The 21,029-nt window shown below is 35.9% G+C and overlaps 1 protein-coding gene across 8 annotated transcripts in view; it reads right to left on the bottom strand.

Moving 5' to 3' along the window:
• CDH12 (cadherin 12) overlaps window positions 1–21,029 on the bottom strand; it is a 536,918-nt gene that overhangs the window by 65,818 nt on the left and 450,071 nt on the right. For all 8 annotated transcript variants that reach the window (XM_074545283.1, XM_014265146.3, XM_074545297.1 and 5 more), the window contains 2 exons: window positions 15,401–15,520; window positions 8,523–8,690 (listed from right to left, as the gene is read on the bottom strand). In XM_074545283.1, the coding sequence (XP_074401384.1) occupies window positions 8,523–8,690; window positions 15,401–15,520 (288 nt within the window). The remainder of the gene's footprint in view (window positions 1–8,522; window positions 8,691–15,400; window positions 15,521–21,029) is intronic.

The following is a 21,029-nucleotide window of genomic DNA, read 5'->3' as shown; positions in this document are numbered from 1 at the left end:
TCATGATTTCAGTATAGCAAATATAGAAAAATGCAGAGCTGGGAGTGACTCAGCAAAGTATAAATTCTTTTTGCAGTGCTACCATTGGGAAAGAAAAAAAAACCTACTTGTGGAGTTGAAGGAGGACATGGCCACAATCTAGTTATACAATGAAAATGAGATCAAGGATAATTGTGTGTCTCTCACACAGGAGAGTGGAGACAAGGGTGCATGTTGAAAATAAAGATACACAGGATGAGGAGGAAAGAGAGGCCAAAGAAGGATGAAACAGGTGAGGAACAAATGCAAATAGTACAGAGGTGTGAGACTTAGAAGGAACCTGGATTAAAGAGGAGCTACCTTTGGTTCTCCTCTGATTCCTGTAAGAGCCCTGTGAAAATACTGGCCAGCTGATATTTAATATCGTACTCATTTGACTGTAGTTTTACTGATGCTGAAGCAGCAGTGAGTCAAAGGTATTGCAATCCAAAATGTGTGCTGTTTTCCTGATTGGCTTGTGATTGTATGAGTCCATTTCTGGAGACTTTGCATTCCTATCTTCTATCACTCTTTGAAATGATTGGTTAAAGTACATGTTTAACTCAAATATTATGCTTTAATCTACTCAAAACTCACAGGTAAGTGAAAATCAGAATTGCATAAAATTTTCTGACATTAAACAATGTAAGCTTGATTAACAGGATCAAGCTGGTGGTTTTTTCCTTTTATGTCTTATGGCATAGACATTAGAAAATTAAAGATAGAGAAAACTAAGGATTTGACCTTCTCTCCTCTTCTGATTCAAAGCAGGTTCTGGCTCAGTCTCACAACTAATCTCTGCCTGCAGGCTAGTCTGCAATGAATCTGTCCACCTGTCCTGTGCAGGTATCTCCCAATTGGTATAACGTAAGTAATTAGTTGCTGGAACTGAATTAGGGCATCTTGTCTGCCAGGCAAATTCTTTAATCAATGAAAGATGGACTCATTTTCATTCTCAGATGCAAGTGCTGTATATAAAGTGCAACTTTTAGCAAAAATACTGAGAGAAGCCATGTTTCACCATCTAAATTACAGGGAGTAGAACAATTTACCAGAAACTCATGCAAACTTGTTGAAGTGTTTAATTAGGCAGATCTGAACCTTAATCCTGAGTAAATTTTCTAGCTAAAGAAAAGTAACTAAGTTTGCTACTTCTATATTGTCCAAGAAGGATGGAATAAATCTCCCTCACTTATTTTTAAATCAAATCTATGCTTTCATTATTTAATTTTTTTAGATTAGTGAACAGAATAATTTATTAATCACATGATCTTTTTCTATAAATTTCTAAAGCGTTACTGGTTTTATTTGTGTTGCATTCTTCTGAAATCTTTAAAAGTAGATACCATTGTCTTTCATATGCCAGTCATCCAAAGCAATGGATTCAAATATTTTCCTTTTTATCTCTTGTGGACCAGAAGACCTCTTCCTTGCACTCTGCTTCTAAACCAGTTTTTCAATGTAATCTGAGCTAGACTTGTTCAAAGTCACTTGAATGGAATCAGACACATTTAATTTACTGAGTTAAAAACTGACCAGCTTTACTGTAGTAAAACTTGGGACAGTTAATGCATGTGCAATTTCTGTGATGCAATAAGCTTCCAATAACATATAAATAAGTAACTATGATAAGAATTTTAAGTCTAAATGTGTGTATGCATATGTTCGTATAGGCAGGCTATTTCTGGTTCAGCACTTGGTTGTTCTTTCTTTCTAAATATTTCTATAGATTGTAGAATTTGACGGTAAGCCTATTAAAATAAACTACAAACCAATAAATAATCACATAAAAAAAGATGCAATCTAAAGGGTAATAATATGCAAAGCCTATTCCTAACATATATTACATACTGTGTCTATATAATAGGTCATCCAGTTAATAGATCATTCAAGTGCCATGCCAAGGCTAAATAACTAAGAGAATAAAGGGCTTATTTATGTTTGCAAAAGTCCTTTTCACTTACACTGAAATTCCTGGAATTGCATAAATGAAAGGTGTTTTTCTGTTTGTTTCTGAATTGTCTATTTTATGAACTTTTTTCTCTAAGATTATTGTTTCCTCTGCTGTCTCCAATAGAGGATTTAATATATTCTATGGAATACACTGTACTGGCCATTGGTGAAATCCAATCCAATTACCTGCAAACTCCTACAGTATGGAATGATACTCAAGGTTGTAGGAATGAGCCTTGTTTAGTTTTAGGTGTCACCACCAGAAAGATGAATACTTGTGTTTCTGTTTCCAAACATGTTAGCATTTCTGGAAATTTGCCCTGTTCTTTTATGCAAACTATCTTGATGGATTTCACTGAGTTGCTCTTGGAAAGGCCAATGACAGCAAAAAAAAATGGCCCTTGTGATGTCTACGCCTTGCTCTACAGCTGTCTGAATATTTTAAATGTGGTTGAACGCCCACCCTGAGATATTGGTTTCTGGCCATCAGAGATGCATTTTTTTTTAAAGCAAAGACATGCACAGGACGACAAAATTCAAATATTGGGTTCAAACCTTAATTAATTTCTCTTCTACTAGAAAAAGCTTTTAAACATTCTCTCACAAAATTGACTTCTCTTAGCTGTAAATGATACGATAAAAAAATAATTTTAGCTAAATAGTTCTTTTAAGTTGCAGAAAAGCAAATTCGGGAGGTGACACATTAAAAAAGTACACACCCTAAAAAGAAACCAAACTTATTACTGACTTCAAAAGACACTTGAAATATTTTATATGCTAATATCAGAATAAATAGTGTATAAACTTTAAAATTCAACTGCATTTTTTTGTCAGGGCCCTATTCTCTAATAGCATATTTTTGTCATATTAAAATAAAAAGACATATTATTCCTTTGACTAAAATAATTCTCATGTGCTTTTATTGCTCAGCATATAAGAGTTTATATCTCTAAATTGTTTTCACACTCACTCTGTCAGCAGTGAACAAAAGAAAGAGACTGGGAAACTGAAGCATTATAAATTTACAAAGTATGAATCCACCACTTCACTTAATTAGTTTGATTCCATAAAGCATAATTTATAGCAACTTATTATGAAGCTTTTTGTCATTTAAATGTTGAAATAAATATAACCCATCCATTTTTTCTTGAAGCTTATTTTAAGAATTGGAAACAAGCCACTGCTGTCCTGGCAGCTGTCTCAGACTGATCCTCTGCTTGATGAGTTAAGGGTTAGCCCATTAGCTTTCAGGAATTATGTGCTTAAATACGTTTTTACTTAGCCAGCTATCATGTACATAAGTAGCTGAGAGAGAAAAGCCACCAGTTCCCTTGTGGACCAGAATGCATGCCTACACGTACACAGCTTTTGTCCACTCCTCTCTGCTCAAAGGTACTGTTGTGTTATACCAAATTTTTTTCAGTTACTCAAACATTTTGTTATGATAGGAAAAGTACTTACCTTTTCAGCCATTGCCCTATTTTTTTCCTCTTGTTTTGGTAAAAATAAATCTTTGATATGAAATATTTATTTTAATATTTACAAAAAAAATCTATCTTTAACAATGAAAAATGCACAGCAATGCAGAAAGCTGCTGTACTAATGAAGAGCCAGGGAAGAAAGAAAATACTTCTGGAAATAAATTTTTACTAATAAAATCATTCAGATTAACTTTTTTATACTAGTTTTAAAGAAAATATCAGTTTATTGAAGTGTCAGTTTTCTGAAATGTGGGCCAACAGATACCTGCAGGTCAAACAACTCTGACAGAAATCTATGTTTAGACGTTTCCTCTCTGTTACACTCCTCATTACTAGGAGACATGCAAGGTGGGAGTTCCCCACTGAATATGTTCAAAAGCACAGGTTCTAAATAAAAAATTCTGTGTTCAGCAGGCTAGTGAGTGGTTTTTCATCACTGGATGCTGATAACCCATCCAAACCTGCCTGTCTCCTTAAAGGACCCTCAATGAGATAAAGGTGTTTCGTGATACTTTTTTTTGCAAGCTTGTAATGTATTATTTATCAATGTAGCTCCTTCCAAATATTAATAATATATGTTCTTCTACTTCTGCTCTTCTGCTGTGAAATCTTTTTTCTTTCCTCCAGCTTTACCAAGTTCAGAAAATAAATTTAAACTTTATCCTGTGAAATGTTAGGTGATCTATAGCATGACTTATTTGGCATAAGTCCTCTGCAAAACTGTGGTCCTGATTATGTGACACAAAAACATTAACCCTGCAGCAGTTTGTGTCCCTTTTTCCAGCCTGCACCTCCTGGCACTGTTGACCAACAAGGAGCAATGGGACACTGGAGGTCTCAGTCCCAGCAGCACCCAGGGGTCCTGACCTCTTGCCAGGCCCGAACTTGGCACCTACACTGGATTTTAAAGGCTTATTTTTCACAAAACTAAAATTCTTCCCAAGTATCATTTTAGCTATGGTAGTCAAGCAAATGGCACCCCCTATTTCCTGGTAGGTAATTGCTCCAAATCATTGCAATGCTTTCAAGGAAAAAACATGAAAAAGACAGTTGCTGTTTTTGAAATATAATTAATACTCCACTTTTTCTCACTTATTTGTTTTGTTTAGCTGTAATTAGCCTGGTATCCCTGTGAATTTCAGGCACACCACATCATCTCATGCTGGATAAGCAAACAGGGCTGGCTAAGTAAATCCCCATTGATCAAGACTGTTGCCTGTAACACATGCGAAAAAAAAAAAACGCTTGACCAATACACTGGAGTCTCCAAACTGACATTTTAACTTGTAAGCCATTTTAAGTGTTTGTTATTTTTGATATCAACACAAACTTCCAATCTTATTCTCATTTGTTTTGTTGAGCATCACTGCTGTAATTTGTCTTTTTTGACGTTTGATATAATAGAAAGAAAAGGTTTTCAACCTTACTAGCATGCAAAGTACAGGACAAGCTTGGTCTTGGTCTCTTGTGAGTGATTTATTTTGCTTCTTCATAGCAACAACTGGGCAAAGATGTCATAACTGCAATTCATGCATTAAATGAGACCTGGAGGCTATTTTCTTCAAACAGGATGATATATTCCATGGTTTCCCTGTGTCATGAAAACCATCTGACATTATGCAAAAATTGTGCTTTTTTGCACACCACAGTAGATGAAATCATACAACAAAATATAAAATACTGAGGCCCCTAACAACAAAGGAAGTAAAATATACAACCAAAAACCAGAATGGGAGTGAGCACTGGGGACATGAAGCTTGCCAATGAACTGAGTTTTCAGTCCCCAGACAGTTTCATTGTTTCCTGTTTTACCCATGGCACCCTTCAAACAACAGAGGTTCCAGCTGAAAGGAAGGAGCAAACTGCAATTGTGGGCAGTTTAACAGGCACTGAGGATGAAGGCAGAAAGAATGATGGTACAAAGAGGCCCTCTGGGATGATTTGTTTATTGATCAGGTTTGGAGCATCCCACAAGTGCTTAGACAGCATGTCATGAAACTAAAGGAGATATCATGTGAGTTCTGATAAAATAAAAAAGTCTTAGGACTGAAGTTCAGGCTAGCAAATGAAACCTGAAAATAAGGACATTCATAGTAGCATATTTTGAACTAGTCTCACCATGTACAATCAGGAGAAAAAGATTGAAAAGTAGAGCTTTAAACAAATGCCTGGCTAAGAAAAAGGGGTGAGGAGAAGTGAGTCACAATATTAGAATGTTGGAGCACTTGTTAAAGAATAGGAGAAATTGTGAAATTCATTTTGGCCATGAGAAAAATAGCCTTATGAAAGCTTACAAACTTTTCTATCATCATTGTGATACCTAGTGAAAGGTTCAGGAGAATTTTAAAGTGTTGGAAAGCACAACATTAGAAAAAAAAATGCACAAGTATGCAGTTCAGACAAAGGGTGAAGTAATGAGAATTCTGCATTCTTCACTGGAGAATGCTACAAAAAGAGATGACAGCCCAGTAAGAAATGCAGAAGTGGTAGTTCATGCAGAATCAAACTAGGGACCATTAAGGGGAGAAAGAAAACCATAATATAAAGCCAAGGGTTAGAATGGGACCTAGTTACCTAGTATAGGCAACTTTGATGCTTAATGCTAAGGAAGAATATCAACATTATACCTGTGTTCAATATCTGTGGGAAAGAAGAAAATCAGTCAGGCAGCATAGTATCAAGGAGCAAAGTACGCAGGAAAGTCACAGCAAACTTTGTCCATGGAGGAATAATGATGGTTGCGAAAGGAATCTTTGTCAACTAAGACTTAAAAAAGAGGACAGTATTAACATTAGCTATTCAGGAAAAGTTCCCTAGTTATTCTACACTTTACAAAAAACTATAATTAGTTTAAATGCAAAACTTGTGCAGGAGCAATAAAAACTAGAATTACAAGATGGTTGTATTCAGTTAAATAAATAATAAGAAGAAAGTGGAAATAAATAAAACTGAGGCATATTACTATAGAAATTCTGAACGAGATAGCTGAGATTGTTAAATCACTACGGGTGGTGTGGATGCTATCTAGGGATATCATTTAGAAGATCCACAGCAAATGCACATATCCATTAAAAGGAAAATCTGTAAGGGCAAACAACATAGCTAATAAAATAAAGAACACATCTTTCAAAAAAATGAAGTTGTGTCTCAGAGAGGACAATAGAAAGAACCATAAACCTGCTTTATCCATTAAACCACAATAAAGAAGATGAAAAATGAGTTTGTATAAATCTCAGAAAACAAGCTAATAATAATAGTCTTTTAAGATATCTGGAGGCAAAAGCCTGAGAGGAACTGTGCAAAGCCAGCCCAAAACTGAGATACAGAAGTTCTCAGAAAAGAAAATATCACAAATGTAAGACCTACTATGTTTTTTTCTTTATTGTTAGTGTAGAAAAACTTGGGATTTTTTTTCTACCCTAGAACTTTATAGGGGACTCAGGAGAAGGGTAAATTAGCTATAGAAGCAGTTGAGGAACAAACAGACACAACAGTAACAAATCATTTGGATTAGCTGTTACATGCCCAAGAGCCTGAAGAATGAAATAAGGGAACTATTATGATGTGCAATATTTTGCTTCAAACCACTGTGGCAAAAGAACACTTGGAGGTATAAAATAACGCTGATTTTTTTCCCCCAAAAGTTCTCCAGGGAGTCCAGGGGAGATAAGGATGGATATGACTGACATGTACAGGCAAAACAGTGGGCAAATCAGTAAGAACAGATTTACTCAATTCAGAGAAAACTTCCCATTCTGAAAAAAGAGAAATCAACACAGCTTCTCTAAATAAAGCTGATATTTTGTGTTGCTTTCTGAATTCTTTGAGGAGGTTAACATGAAGGCAATTATATAAAGATGGATTAAAAACAAATGAGGGAGAGCTCTTAGTTATATTATAAATAAACAAATAAATAAATAAATAAATGCTCTGACAGAGCATGTGGACTCTCAAATTTAACATAAATTTCAAAGCATTGGGGCAAATTGCTGCAAGAAAAATACATTAAGTGTTGTTAAATGCAAAGACACCATTAGAACTAAATACAATTAGATAGTAAGAAAGTCTTATGAAGTGTTGCTTGGCCTGTTTTCTGGACACCATCTAGACATGAGTGTAAGAGATAGAAGGAATGACCAAATGGATCCTTCTCATGACATGACTTTTCTTACATGCCTGCAAAAGCGCAATTTATTTTCAGACTGAATAAAAGAAGTAGAATTTTTATGAGCGAAAACTTCACAGTTGCAGATGTGGTTTTCTACCTATGGAGTATTCATGATACATATAGTGGGATTTCAATTCATAGGGAAGAAGGAGATGCAAAGTAAAAAGCTGTCATGATCTTACTGCAGATTCATGCAATATATTCTAATATGAATTAGCCTTACTAACAAATTTTAGCAGTTAATAATTATAGTTATCAAGATATATGCTTGATTGGATTCTGCATTTTGAAGGTACAGAATATACTAAACTTCAGTAAATTTATGGAGACAAGAATATGACAATCCTCCTAATCATACACAGACTATAAAACTCTTTAAATTAGCATACTTCTGAAAAGCTTCATTTAAACTAACTGATGTGAAACATAATAAATGATCAGTAAATTATCACTGTTTGGAGCCTGTAAGTGTTTTCAGGGACAGATATAACCTTCTGAGCCAAGACATATAAAAATCTGTTCCTGAATATAACAGTAATGCTTAGCATGAGCTAGCTCAGCCTTTGGTACCTGGAAGTCTCAGGTTATAGCTTTTTGTAATTTGAAGGAGTTAATTCAGTTTCTCTTGACAAAATAGTATTTCCCAAATAAATTTTATAGTGCAAATGAAATTAACTCAGGCTCAGGTGGGTTTTGTGGGATGATGGTGTATATACTCTTAAACATTTAACTCAAACTTTCAAAGTCAGCTTTATATTATTTTTAGAAAACAGGATGTCTGATTTTTTTTCATCATATACTGTTCTTTTTCCAGGATCTCAGCTTCTTATCTACAGGGCTTTTCCAGATTAATACTTTTAGTCATACTTATTTGAAAATCAGTGCTTTGGAATATTACATACTCTTAGGAAATCTGGGTGGGTTGTCGTTGACATCCGTGAGAGTAATGTTTACAGTGGTAGTACCAGCTAGTCCTCCCAGCTGTCCTCCCATGTCCTTGGCTTGGATTAGAACTTGATATTGTTCTTTCACTTCTCTGTCCATGTTTGGCAAAGCTGTTCTTATTACACCTATGAGAAGAACGAAAAAGAAAAGGAGCAAATAAACAAAGGGCTGTGATTGTCTACTCTTACAAATTAATATTGGATTTCTTGAACCAGGTATAGAATTCTTCTGAACGGTTTGATGAGAGGAGGTCACATGAAAACACAAAAATCACTCAGGCTTTTCGAAAGTGTGTTTGTCAGCTATTCAACCACTCAAAATGACTGTTTTGCCTTTTCAATCAGATATGAATGGATGAAAGAGAATGATGCATTTTCAATAGGGATGTGAATGCTGTGATCATAGGTTTGCCACATCAGGGTTGAGGAGCACTGCCTTGTACAGAGTAAGGCAATGTAGAAAGAGGTGGCATTGCATTGCAGAGCCTGCCTCTTCAATTGTTTCCAACCATTCACTTGACAATAAATGCAAGTTACTGTAGGCCAAGACAATGCTCCTCTGTACAAAAGGAGGTCTTTATTAGAAGACTCTTCCTTTCCTAGAGAAAGTTTTCTTGATATAGCACAAATATGCAGTGAAAATTTGAGGAATTTCCTTTTAAAAAGGAATTAAATATCACTGTAAGACATGACTTTTAGTCTTTAGTGATTTTGGATAACTGCTATCTAAGCAGATATGCCATAATCTCCCTTCAGATATGCTAATATATAGAATTAAAGGAAGACTTGAAGAGAGAAGGAGAGAGAAAGGGAGAGGTACTACTGTACACACAAATTTACCAATGAGATTATATAAAGCTAAAAGGTTTGGGGTACTAAAGGCTTTTGCTTGAAATGAAATATGTAGGAGGAAATACATGTCTTCCTCAAAGTTTTACAAATATAACTAGCATTGGAAAATGCTATTTATTCACCAGCAGTTATCAGAAAAGGTCCAGGTGCACATTGGTGCAGATGACATGCAAAACTGAAAAATAAACCAACTGGAAGTATGGACTTCCTGGTTATTATTTATTTAGAAAGTATTATTTTCTAGTATTAAACAATTTTATGTCAAAAGCAGGTTTTACCAGGTATTAAAATGGGTATGGAATGGCAAGAAGCAAACTTTAAGGACCATTCTTATCTTTATAGCAGCTGCCTTAACAAGCCAGAATAGGAACCATTAGTTTATAATACTTTTTCAGAGTCTAGAAATGACGTTGACCTAAATCTGCTATTTCTGGAACCTATTAATAATTGCCATTGAATTGAACTCTTTAACAGTTTCTTTCCACCTTTAACATGATGATAATGACAATATTAGAAATCACCATTTTCCTGCCTCAGGATGGCATACTGCACACAGTTTTCTCCAAACTGAAATCTTTAATTATAAAACTGCAAAATTTGTTCATATTCATGAGATTCAGAAAAAAATATTTTTGCAAATAGGATGAACTTTACAGGTTTCCTCTTGAATCTCTTAATCTCAATTATTGCTTAATTTGGCATTGTGGAGGCTATATGCTCCGCAGCATTTTACAACATCCTTGGTATGTTCATTCCAAGGGGAAAAGACCTATGGGAATGAAAGGCCTCCTGTGTCATAGTAACAAAATGAAATTTAAGAATTACAGAATGAGAATATGCTAAATTGGAAGCCACCCATCAGGATCATTGAGTGCAACTCCTGTCTCTGTGCAGGACACACCGAGTCACAACATATTCCTCAGAGTGTTTGTATAAATGCTCAATGAACTCTGTCATGCTGAAGCTGTGACCACTTCCCTGGTAAGCTGTTCCAGTGCCCAACCAACCTCTGGGTAAAAAACCTTTCTCTGATATCCAACTTAAACCTTCCCTGACTCAGCTTTATGACATTTCCTCGAGTCCTGTCACTGGTCATGAGAGAGATCTGTACCTGCCCCTCCTCTTCCACTCATGAGAATGTTCAAGACCACAATGAGACTTCCAATCAGCCTCCTCCAGGATGAACAGACCAAGTGACCTCAGCTGCTCTTCATATGGCTTCCCCTCAAGGCCCTTCTCTCTGAGAGCTCACATGGGTCTTTTTTATATTATGGCACCCAAAACTGCCCCCAGCACTCGAGGTGAGGCTGTCCCAGCTCAGAGCAGAGCAGGACAATCCCCTCCCTTGCCCAGATGTCGATGCTGTGCCTGATGCCCTCAGGAGATGGTTGGCCCTCCTGGCTGCCAGGACACAATGACTCAGATTCAATTGGCCATTGTCCAGGACATCCAGGTTCCTTCCGACAGTGCTGCTTTCCAGCCCCTCATTCCCCAGTCTATACACAACCAGGGTATAGACTGCAGAATCTGGTACTTTGTTAAGCTTCATATGTTCGGTGACTGCCCAGCTCTCTATTTTGTAAAAAATCTGCTGGACCTCCCTGCCTCCAAGAGAGTCGACAGCTCCTCCCAATTTAGTGTTACCAGCAAACTTAACTGGTGTTCCTTGCAGTCTTGTGTCCAAATAATTTATGAGGATGTTGAAGAACGCTGTTGAGGATGTATCCCTGCAGAGCCCCACTAGTGCCAGGTCACCACTCTGATCACCCCATCACTCAGGTCACCCCATTCACTGCAACCCTTTGTGCCTGACCTGTGAGCCAGCTGCTCACCCATGACATGATGTGTGTTTACCCAGCTGTGTGCTGGACATTTTGTCCAGAAGGATCCTGTGAGAGATGGTATCAAAAGTTTGCTGAAGTTCAAAAAGGTGACAGAAAAACATGACAGAAAAAACTGAGCATGGGCACACAGCAGGTTGTGAAGAGAGAAATGCAGTTTATCTGGTTGATATAGGTGTTCTGGGTACAACTAAGTGACTTTCTCAGAAATGTTGCAGGGTTTTTTCATAAAATGAAGAATGGGCAATCACTCCACTAGTAAAGTTCCAAATCACCCACTATTTATTCCTGTCTAGATGTGTCAGGTCATTCTATATATTTTTCTGGAAAAAACCCTTTAGAAAAGAAAAAAATCTATGAAAATATTTTTTATGTCTTGCAATTCATGGGCAATTTTCTTTTTTCTGCCTACTCTATTTCAAAGGCTTAGACAAAATACTGAGAAACATTATTTCTTCCAAAATCAGTTCATATGGACAGGAAAAATGTGAATTAGAGTTATCTTACCAGAAAAATAGAAGAATAAAGTAGAGCTAAGGATCCATGGGAAGTAAAGGGCTACAAATGCTGGTATTTCAACTTCAGCATTACGAAGAATATCTAAATTTAAATCAAAGGGTTATTAAAATGTAGAGGCCTTATGTGCTTGTGATTGTGTTCCAAGTTTTTGTAAATCTTTTTACCTTAAGATTTTACAATATTGTTCAACTGCAGAACTTAATAACTTTGATTTTCTTTTTTGTCTTTTCAGATGTCATCAATATCAAATGTGTAGAAAAATATGGTCTCCATGAGATTGCTGAAAACTCCAAATAGTATGTATGGGACTTGGGACAGAAGATTTGCTTTCCAAAGTTATTGACCTGTAATTCAGCAGATCATCCACTTTTGTGTAAGAGAAAACACAGGTTCCAAGAAAAACCTCCTGCATAAATATTAACATCAATACTCCTGCTGATCCCACTTTGGATTTCAATAATATTACTGAAGTCAGAAGATGGACTAGAATGCGAAGTCTAACAAAACTTGGTAACATCTAGCCATAAATAAGAATGTTGATCTAAAAAACATATCAGAAAATTGGGTGGAAAGGGCATTTTCATGGTGAAAATGGACACTTTCATAAGAAAGGGAATATACAGAGGAAAGAGAAGAGAGGTTATCTGTTTTAAGAGAAGTTCTCATGTTAAAAAAAAAAAAACCCTCTCACATTAAAATCAGAAGAGAAATTTTATAGTATTTAAAAGTACCCCTGACATACAAGATTTGAGGCCTTAGAGTGTGGCATTCAAACAGTTGCTCTCCAGAAGGTACTGTACTGCATGTCACCTCCCTGAAATAGCAATGAAGGCTAACTCTCCCTCTTCCACATGGTTTGCTTATCTCCAACAACAACAAAAAAAAAAAAAAAAAAAAAAAAAAAAAAAATTGTGAGGTCAATAAACCCAAGGAGTAAAAGGGGCAGCCGTGATATTCAGACCCACAGAGGTTAAATACTATTTAAGTGTACTAGTTTCATATCAGAGTAAATGTGTAACACCTATTAGGAGTGACTTGAGAAAAGAATGTGTGCTAAATCATGTGCTTGACAAGCACCATCCTTATTTCACACATGAAGTTATGGTCAGTGGTTCCTCCGTTACTACTTTGCAATGGCATCTTGCAATGGGATCTTTGCAATGGGATCTTGCAATGGGATTGTTGCAATAGGATCTTACTTGACCTAGTGACAGAAATTTCCACAAACTTATCAACATCTATGGTAGAAGCTAAAGAAACAAACAGTTTTTGGAACTTTTTGGGAAGGAACGGAGAACAGAAGTGCTATTAAACAGCTCTATACATATATATATATAATCAGCTGCATTCCTGAATACTGTGTGCACTTTCTCACCCTGAGGAGGAGAAGGATGATTACTGGTATGGAATGGCTTCTGTATAAAGAAGTCTTCAATCTGGAAAAGAGTCATTTCAGAGAGAATATAAATAGAAATTAACTATTCACTGCCTTATGCAATATGTGAGGTATGAAACAAGTCAAGAGATGCCCCTCTTTCAAAAAAAAAGAGCAAGAGGAGCCAGTTCTTAGCCAGATAAACTTTTGCTGTGGAATTTCTAGACAGTGGGTATGCAACTACTGCACTCCTGGACAAGTCAAATCTACTGGGAGGTGGAAAAATTTTGAAGGAGAAATACTTTCAGACTTTCAGTTACTTTGACCCTGCTAGTCACCCAGGAACTTTTTAAGGACAAGTTCTTTCAAAGCTAGAAGAGTATTCCAGGGGTACATCACTAAACACTTACTCTTCATCCCTCACTAGAACTAAGCAGGCCATCACTTTGGGAAACATGACACAGGGCAGAAACTTAGTATAGAAGTTCTTGGGTTCTTTAAATAACTACAAGATTATGTCTCAAAATTGTTTCTGGAATGCAAGAGATGGCAAAACAAGCCAACAAACAACACAAAAAATGCTTATTCATCTGCTGGCAGCTCTGAGTTTGTCATTGTGCCGAAATGGCTTTCTTCCCCTTTCCTGCCAAAAGCACTCAGGACAGATTTCTGGCAGTAAAACTCTCCAATGAAAAACTACCGTATAAACTCCTCAGTTATAAAATAAAGACTATGAAAGATCAGATCTGTAGTACTGCCCTTGACTTCTGGATTTTAGAACAAATCGTTAAGCATCATCCTGTGCAGTGTTAATCACACACTGCTTACCTCTAAAGTCACTGCTGGACCCATGAGTAATTCTCATAATGTGAGCTTTCTAATGTAAGGCACTTTACAGCATATTATTGATGCTTGTAGAACCATGAATCTATATGTTTTTTTCTGGTATAGGATTTTAAACTATGCTGGGCTACTGTTTCACCAATCTTCCTCTGCAGCTGTGTCCGTTCTTTTAGCCCATGAGTAATTCATTTAAGGAAATAGCCAGGTTTGTATGATGTTCCAGGGCTTGTAGGGTGCAGACCATCACCTATGGTTGTCTTTTACTACTGAGTAACAGATTAGAACATATGACACAGTCATTCAAAGTGCCATGGGCAAAATAGTTCTTCTTCCGTGTACTACTAACTACTCTTTTTTTTTCTTGTGAAACTTGTAGTAAAACTCCAATTTTGGCTCCAGTGAAGCTTTCTCTTGCCACTGAATTTATACCCATTCTTTACAAAACTGAAATGAAATATTAAGTATAAAGGCAACTACTTTTTTTTCCCAGACACCCGAATAAGTCCTATTTCAGTTTGAAAAGTAAAATTGCTCACTGCAAATTGCAGTATGATCTCCTGCTAAATGGAGCATGGAACAAAGGAATGTGTACAATGGAGATGGTGCACTCACAGCCTTACAAAGCTCCACCATCAGGGCTAAAGGCCCTGAATCTGACATTCTACATTGGAAGGTGGAACTATTTGCTGAAAGGAGCATATGGATAGCTTTCCCTATAGCACACTCAGGATGCCACAATGTGTGTCGTTCACCATGTATGCTATCGCTTCCTCAACCGAATTACTAAATATAGCATCAAGAATGACATTTAGAAATATAGGACAAGATGACCAATTAACATGTCCACCAACTTCCCAAATACTTCAGTCTCTTTAAACACATTATCTTTTTCTGCTCACACATCCAGTAACCCCAAAGATAATATGCCCCAGGAAAAGATGGGAAGGAGACAATTAGCTGTTCCACAGTCTCAAATTAGTTCTATATAACAAAACAATAATTGCTGGAGAATTTCTGTCTGTATGTTCAGCAAGTAAAAATGCTGAGAAGACCCAAGTTAAAATACTCAATCATCAGGAAAAAAAAAAAAAAAAAAAAGAATACATGTAGAAGACAAAGCTTGATCTTAGGGAAATGGGGAAATGGTAAAGCATTGAAAAAATAAACATTCAATGCAGACTTATTTTAGATATTCCAGTACTGGTTGGATGAGCATGTTTCTTTTCTTTCCACAACACATTGTAATTCATAAAAAGCTAGTCAATACTCTAAACTGAATCATGTGGGAAATTGATCTTCTGGATTTTGGCCATATCAACCAGATCCATATTTATTCATTGATACTGCCCACATGAATCAAAAAATCCAAAGCTTAAATCTTCCACTGTTGCTGATAAACTATTTACCTGTCTTGGGATCAATGGAGAAATATGGTTGCCCCTGAAGAATGCTGTAAACCACTCTAGCACTGTTTCCATAAGTGGGATCATCAGCATCTGTCGCCTTTACTTGAAGCACATATGCTCCTGCAAAGAAACAAAGGTAATCACATTTTTGTCATATATCAATGATCAGGGATATTTCAAACATATTAGTCTAGTTGCTAGTGGATTCTGTTAAAATTCTTGTTCCACTGGAAAAAAGGTGAGAATAAAACTGTTAATTCTTCAGCTCCACGCTAGCAGCCATCTAGGTAACAGCTGAGGCATAAAGGGGAAGAAAGAGAAAGAAGATATTTATAAAGATACTGACATCAGAAGATACTTATAAATAGTTTATGATTTTTTACAAAAACCTTTTACATAACACATACAGAATGGAGGTTTGGGAAAACTCAATATTAAATTTTGAAAAAGGATTATGCCCCACAACTTTGTGAAAAAGTAGACAACCATGAAAGTAAAACATGGGAGTTGCCTTTAAAACAAGTATTTGGTCAATCAACTCCTGAATCTTCAGTAAGATCAAGCGAACCAAGCTCTAAGTACATTAAAGAACTGCACTGCAGTCTCCTACAGCTGGAATTCATATTCTTTAGAGTATGAAATTAGGTGTTTAGTTCAGGTAGTGGTCTTTAAAATCCAGACATGACTACCCTTGCCATTCCAATACAGTTCAGTAAGAATTAGAAATAACGTGGAGGAAGCATTTTTGTCACTTTGTCTTCAGCCATAACTGTAGACCAGACCTAATGCAGTTTTCTTACATTACAACCTAAAATGGACCAATGGAGCAAAAATGAAATGCACATGAAACCAGAAAATTTTCTGCAAATAACAAAAGTCCACAGAAATTTCTTGTTCCTCCCGCTGTTTGCTAATCTATTTACTTGCATTTCCTCACTGCCCCATAATTAAAATAGTTTTCAAACTATAAACTGCAGCAAAACAAACAGCCACGTTGGCAGGCTTTTCCATCAGCTTTGAATAATTGTTTCCTATGATCTTCTGGCAATTCAGTGTTGGAATTTTCAGTGCTGATTTGGAGTGAAGACTGCCTACACAAGGACAGCACAGTGGTGTGCATTATCTCCATCATTCCTGTTTTAAGCAGCATTGAGCATTTGGAGCTCATTTGATATTTTTTCAAAAATATCCATGGAATACTGTAAGAGCTTTAAGATTGCTACTTTTTTTGCAATGAAAAATGACAAGTTTCAAAAAATGTTCAGAGTTGGAAATGGACCTCAATGGATTTGTCGAAATTTTGTTCTGGGAGTACCTCACTGAGAGATGTTCCTTGTGAAAGGTCCTGTGACTTTGGGAGGAAAGTAAAAGCGAAGGTTAACTGTTTGAATGACAATTTGTTTTAGTGTCCAGCCCATGTAATCTCTTCATATGACAGTGATGACTGACTGGGGCACTGAGAGGTTTGGTACTAGCATTGTAAAAACACTTGCTGCATGATGGCAACATCAGACTTCTCCTGTTATGGTTTTTGAGTAATAGAGAATGAAAAGTGATTCCAAGAGTAATATTCCAAGAGGAATATCTACCTCCTGAGGAAAACACAAAAATAGAAGTGTTCTTTGATTAGCAATCACTTTTTAAAGTTAATTGGTGCATCATGTTCTTAAGCTGACAGCAAGTTTCATTAAAATCAACTTCTAAAACAAAGAAAATGTTAGCAAATAATAAGTGAATCAATGAAAATAAACAACACAGCTGAATGCAAATCTATATCTCCTCACACAAAAATGTGATGATGCAATCTGAAGAAAGCAGACACTGGACATCAAAGTGACTGAAAATTCTGTCACCAATTGAGGTGCTTGATGATTCCTGCACATGCTGATTATTCGTGTAGATATCCCTAGGTACATGATCCAGGCAGTCAAACATTCTTACACAAAAGAAGGAAAAAAAGTTAATTTACAAGTATTATTAAGGGAAACATACCGAGTCTGATAAATCCTTGGCACTGAATATGAAAAACATTCCATTTTGAATTAATAGCATTTTCACCTGTATTAACCCACCTGTCAGATCTTTTAACCTAACAGATAATATGTAAAGTTTATATATTTTATGAGGGATTTGGCATGTTGGTTTGTATTTTTCTAATAGACCTCCTGTCATTTATTTATTTAAATGCATACCTAATGTTCTTAATGGATTTTCTGAAATTGGTTTCTCATCTTTTCAGTATTATCAAGAATTTCTCTTTGTATCTGACAAGCTTTCTATTTTCTTGCAAAGCATGAAACCAACGTATTTTTAAAAGTAGATTCTAAAATCAAATTATGTTTTTCCAGGCAATAATGCAGGGCACTACAGCTGTAAATCTTTAATGCACAAATGTAGTGATGAAGGATCACATTAACTGTACTTCATGACATTTCAATTAAAATATATACTTACATTACTACATGGAGTAATGTAATGAGCAAAAAAGATACAATGCTGCTTTTTAGGAAAATACCTTATATTTAAATATTATTAAATATTATATTTATATTTTAAATTTTTCATGTGCAAGAAACACATATTTGATGTAAGGCATTACAAAATGCAGAAAAAATGAATTATGTGCTTTAGTTATTTATGTTTTAGAAAGAGGAAAAAAATAATGTTAAACCATTCACACAGCTCAAGAAATGGTATGGAATTTTAAAGATTTGTTTTCTTTGAAAAAATATAAGCGGTATTGAAAACTAACATACTGTAAATCACAGCAAGCATGCTCACCTGAATTTTACTCTTGCTAAGAATAAAGGAGACTCATCAATAAGCACTAATAGAACGGACCCTAAGATCTATAACTTGTTGGCAAAACTGACAGAAATAGCACTAATAAAAAAGCCTTGTTTTTTATGTCAGAATAACATTAAGGAACTGTAGGACATCTGAGTTTATACCATAACAGAAATGTTTATGAAATATTGATTTGACTTCTAGAACAATTACCTTCCTTTTTTTTCTGACAGTCTCTCATTGGTAAAAATGTTATTTTGCCAAAATAAAAAGGATCTTTGAAAGAAGACCAATATTTATGAAATCTCTTTTCATCCAAACAGTACTACAAAGAAATTTCAAAATATTCTAATACAAATTGCTTATGAATGTCAACATTTGTTTAAAGAATTATTTTAAATTTTTGACCCTCCCAAATTTTGAAACAGAGTATTTGATTCACTGATTATCTTTTATGTTTTGGGGTTTTTTCCCATTATAAAAGACTAAAATATTGATCCTATTTATTATTTCAACATGGAAACAAATTCTACCTTTTCCAAAGTGTAGTTGGGGTGGGATATCTTGCTCTCTGTGGAGCTATTTCTGTCATTCAAAGTAATCAAGCATGAAATCTGAGGTTTTGTTGTGTTTAGTTTGTTGACCTGGAGAGCATGACAAAGAATACACAAAACTCGACTGGGACTAGTTAAAATGGTTATTTCATTGTAAAGGAAAATGAGATGATTCAATGCTATGAGAATAACATAGCAGACTTATTTAGACATGATTTCGCCCCCCCCCCAAAAAAAATGCTCATTCAATAGAATTGCAAAGACAAACTGGAAAGGAGATGGTGATTTGTTATGCATTTTCCTGTTAAGAACAGCTTACACTATGCCTGCAAATCCCATTAAGTTTGGTTACAAATGCCAAAATTCAGTTAGGTGATAGCAGTGTGTTGTTTTACACAGGAAATGAGGGTGGCCTGCTTCGAGGCTTTGAAGAGGTAAGAGAAGGCTGGATGGGAGCAGTAAGTTTTAAAGATTAATTGAGAAAGGAAGGGATGCTGAAAATATTATATCACAGGACTTCAAGTGTCCCATAGGCTCTGTCTGGAGTCTTTCTCCACTCCACAGTGATCAGAGGTTCAGTCAAAGCATGGGATTCAGGCCCTCATCCTGCCTGGTTTTGTAATTTCATCAATACAAAGATATCACTGCTTTGGTGATACTGTCATGCAGATTCCTACCTCAACTCTCCTCCTTTGTAATTCAGGGCTCTGATTTTGCCATTTTTCTTGTTCATCTTTTTCCTGTGTTTTGTAAGTAGGAAATGAATATGTGACACTCTATTTGAATTTTCATGGAATTACTTTTTGTAATGGAGTACCAAAGATGGTTTCATCTACTTCATGGTGACTAAAGATATGATTTCCTTGTACAGTCAAAAGAACTGTCATCATCTTGCTGCACAACCTCTCCCCTTCCACATGCATTATGTAGTGCTTTTGAAAGAAATTAGATGATTGTGAAAATATTTTTTTTTATGGGAAGGGTGAAGGAAGAGCACAGCTGCTGGCATAGAAACTAACTACTTTGTGCAATATTATTTCTAAACAATTTCAAAAATAGCACCATGGCAGCCCAAACAACATTCATCTTCTTATCAGAATTCAAGTAAAAACCTAATCAACAGATTTCATAGTTGTGGGCTTGGGTTTTTTTCTTTAAGTTTAAGAAAAAAAAGAAGTGAATTTATGGCTCACTGCAGCACTACATTGCAATTCAGATCAGGAGATTTCGTGTCTCAATAAATATTCCCCTGACCTGCCACCAGTAGTTTCAGCAAAACTCCAGTGCTCAGAAGACATGGGCATTTGTAAAAAGAGATGCTGACATTGCCCTTTTGGGGCTTATCTCCTATAGAAAAATTACCAGTAATAAGTTTTGAATATATACTCTGGACGCTGACTCCCACAAAAGTAATGTGAAGAAGACATATTTCACTCGGAAAAGTCAGTTTCCAGTTTATGTATTCATAGCTGTGCAGCCCCGATAATAACACAAGCTTGCTGGCTCCATCAATATCTTGAACACTAGACACAATCAGGGAAGCACACTTTATTCCTGTTTTGCATTCGAGACATCCCCCTGAACATATATATTTCTCTCAGATGTCAGAAGCGGCCATGGCCACAAAAGCAATACTGCCATTCCCTTTTGTAATTGATGAAGAATGGCAAGCCTTTTGCTAATAGTTCTGCTGTGCTGGTAGCTAAAAGCAGCTGCTGCAAATCTCAGCATTTAATGCATAATCAAGCATATTTCTTGTATGTCTAGAATAACATTTAAATTATATTGGCAACAATCCAGGGAGTATGGAAGCTGGCTTATTTATTTTTTTTCCTGCTGGTCATCCCTCATGGATGATGAGGGAAAACAAGGGAACCTGCTGTAGTAGTTTTAGCTAATTGTTTAGCTGAGAAATTAGAAAAGCAATTATTTCTTTCACCTTTTTTTTTTTCTTGGTACCATCATCTGTTGGGGTCAGCCAGAGTTAAGCAACTTAGTGTGGCTAGCCTAATAGTGCCTGTTATACACTGAATATTTATTTAATTTATTTATTTTTATTAATTTAGGCTATTCATTTATTTATAAAGACATTCGGTGGCTTACACAGTCTCAAGGCTGTGATAATGTTTACAGAGGTTACAATTCTGAAGAAAATTAGGAGCTTGCAATAGCAACTAATAGTCTAAACCCAATATGCACATAAAGGAGTGGCCCGGTAAAGTAACTACTGGAAATTATGCATAAGGAGAATGGCAGAGGAACCAATTAGCAAACACTAAGCTTAACAT

Source organism: Zonotrichia albicollis, chromosome 1 (assembly GCF_047830755.1).
Source record: "Zonotrichia albicollis isolate bZonAlb1 chromosome 1, bZonAlb1.hap1, whole genome shotgun sequence".
Lineage (NCBI taxonomy): Eukaryota > Metazoa > Chordata > Aves > Passeriformes > Passerellidae > Zonotrichia > Zonotrichia albicollis.
This window is presented reverse-complemented; position numbering and strand designations above follow the sequence as displayed.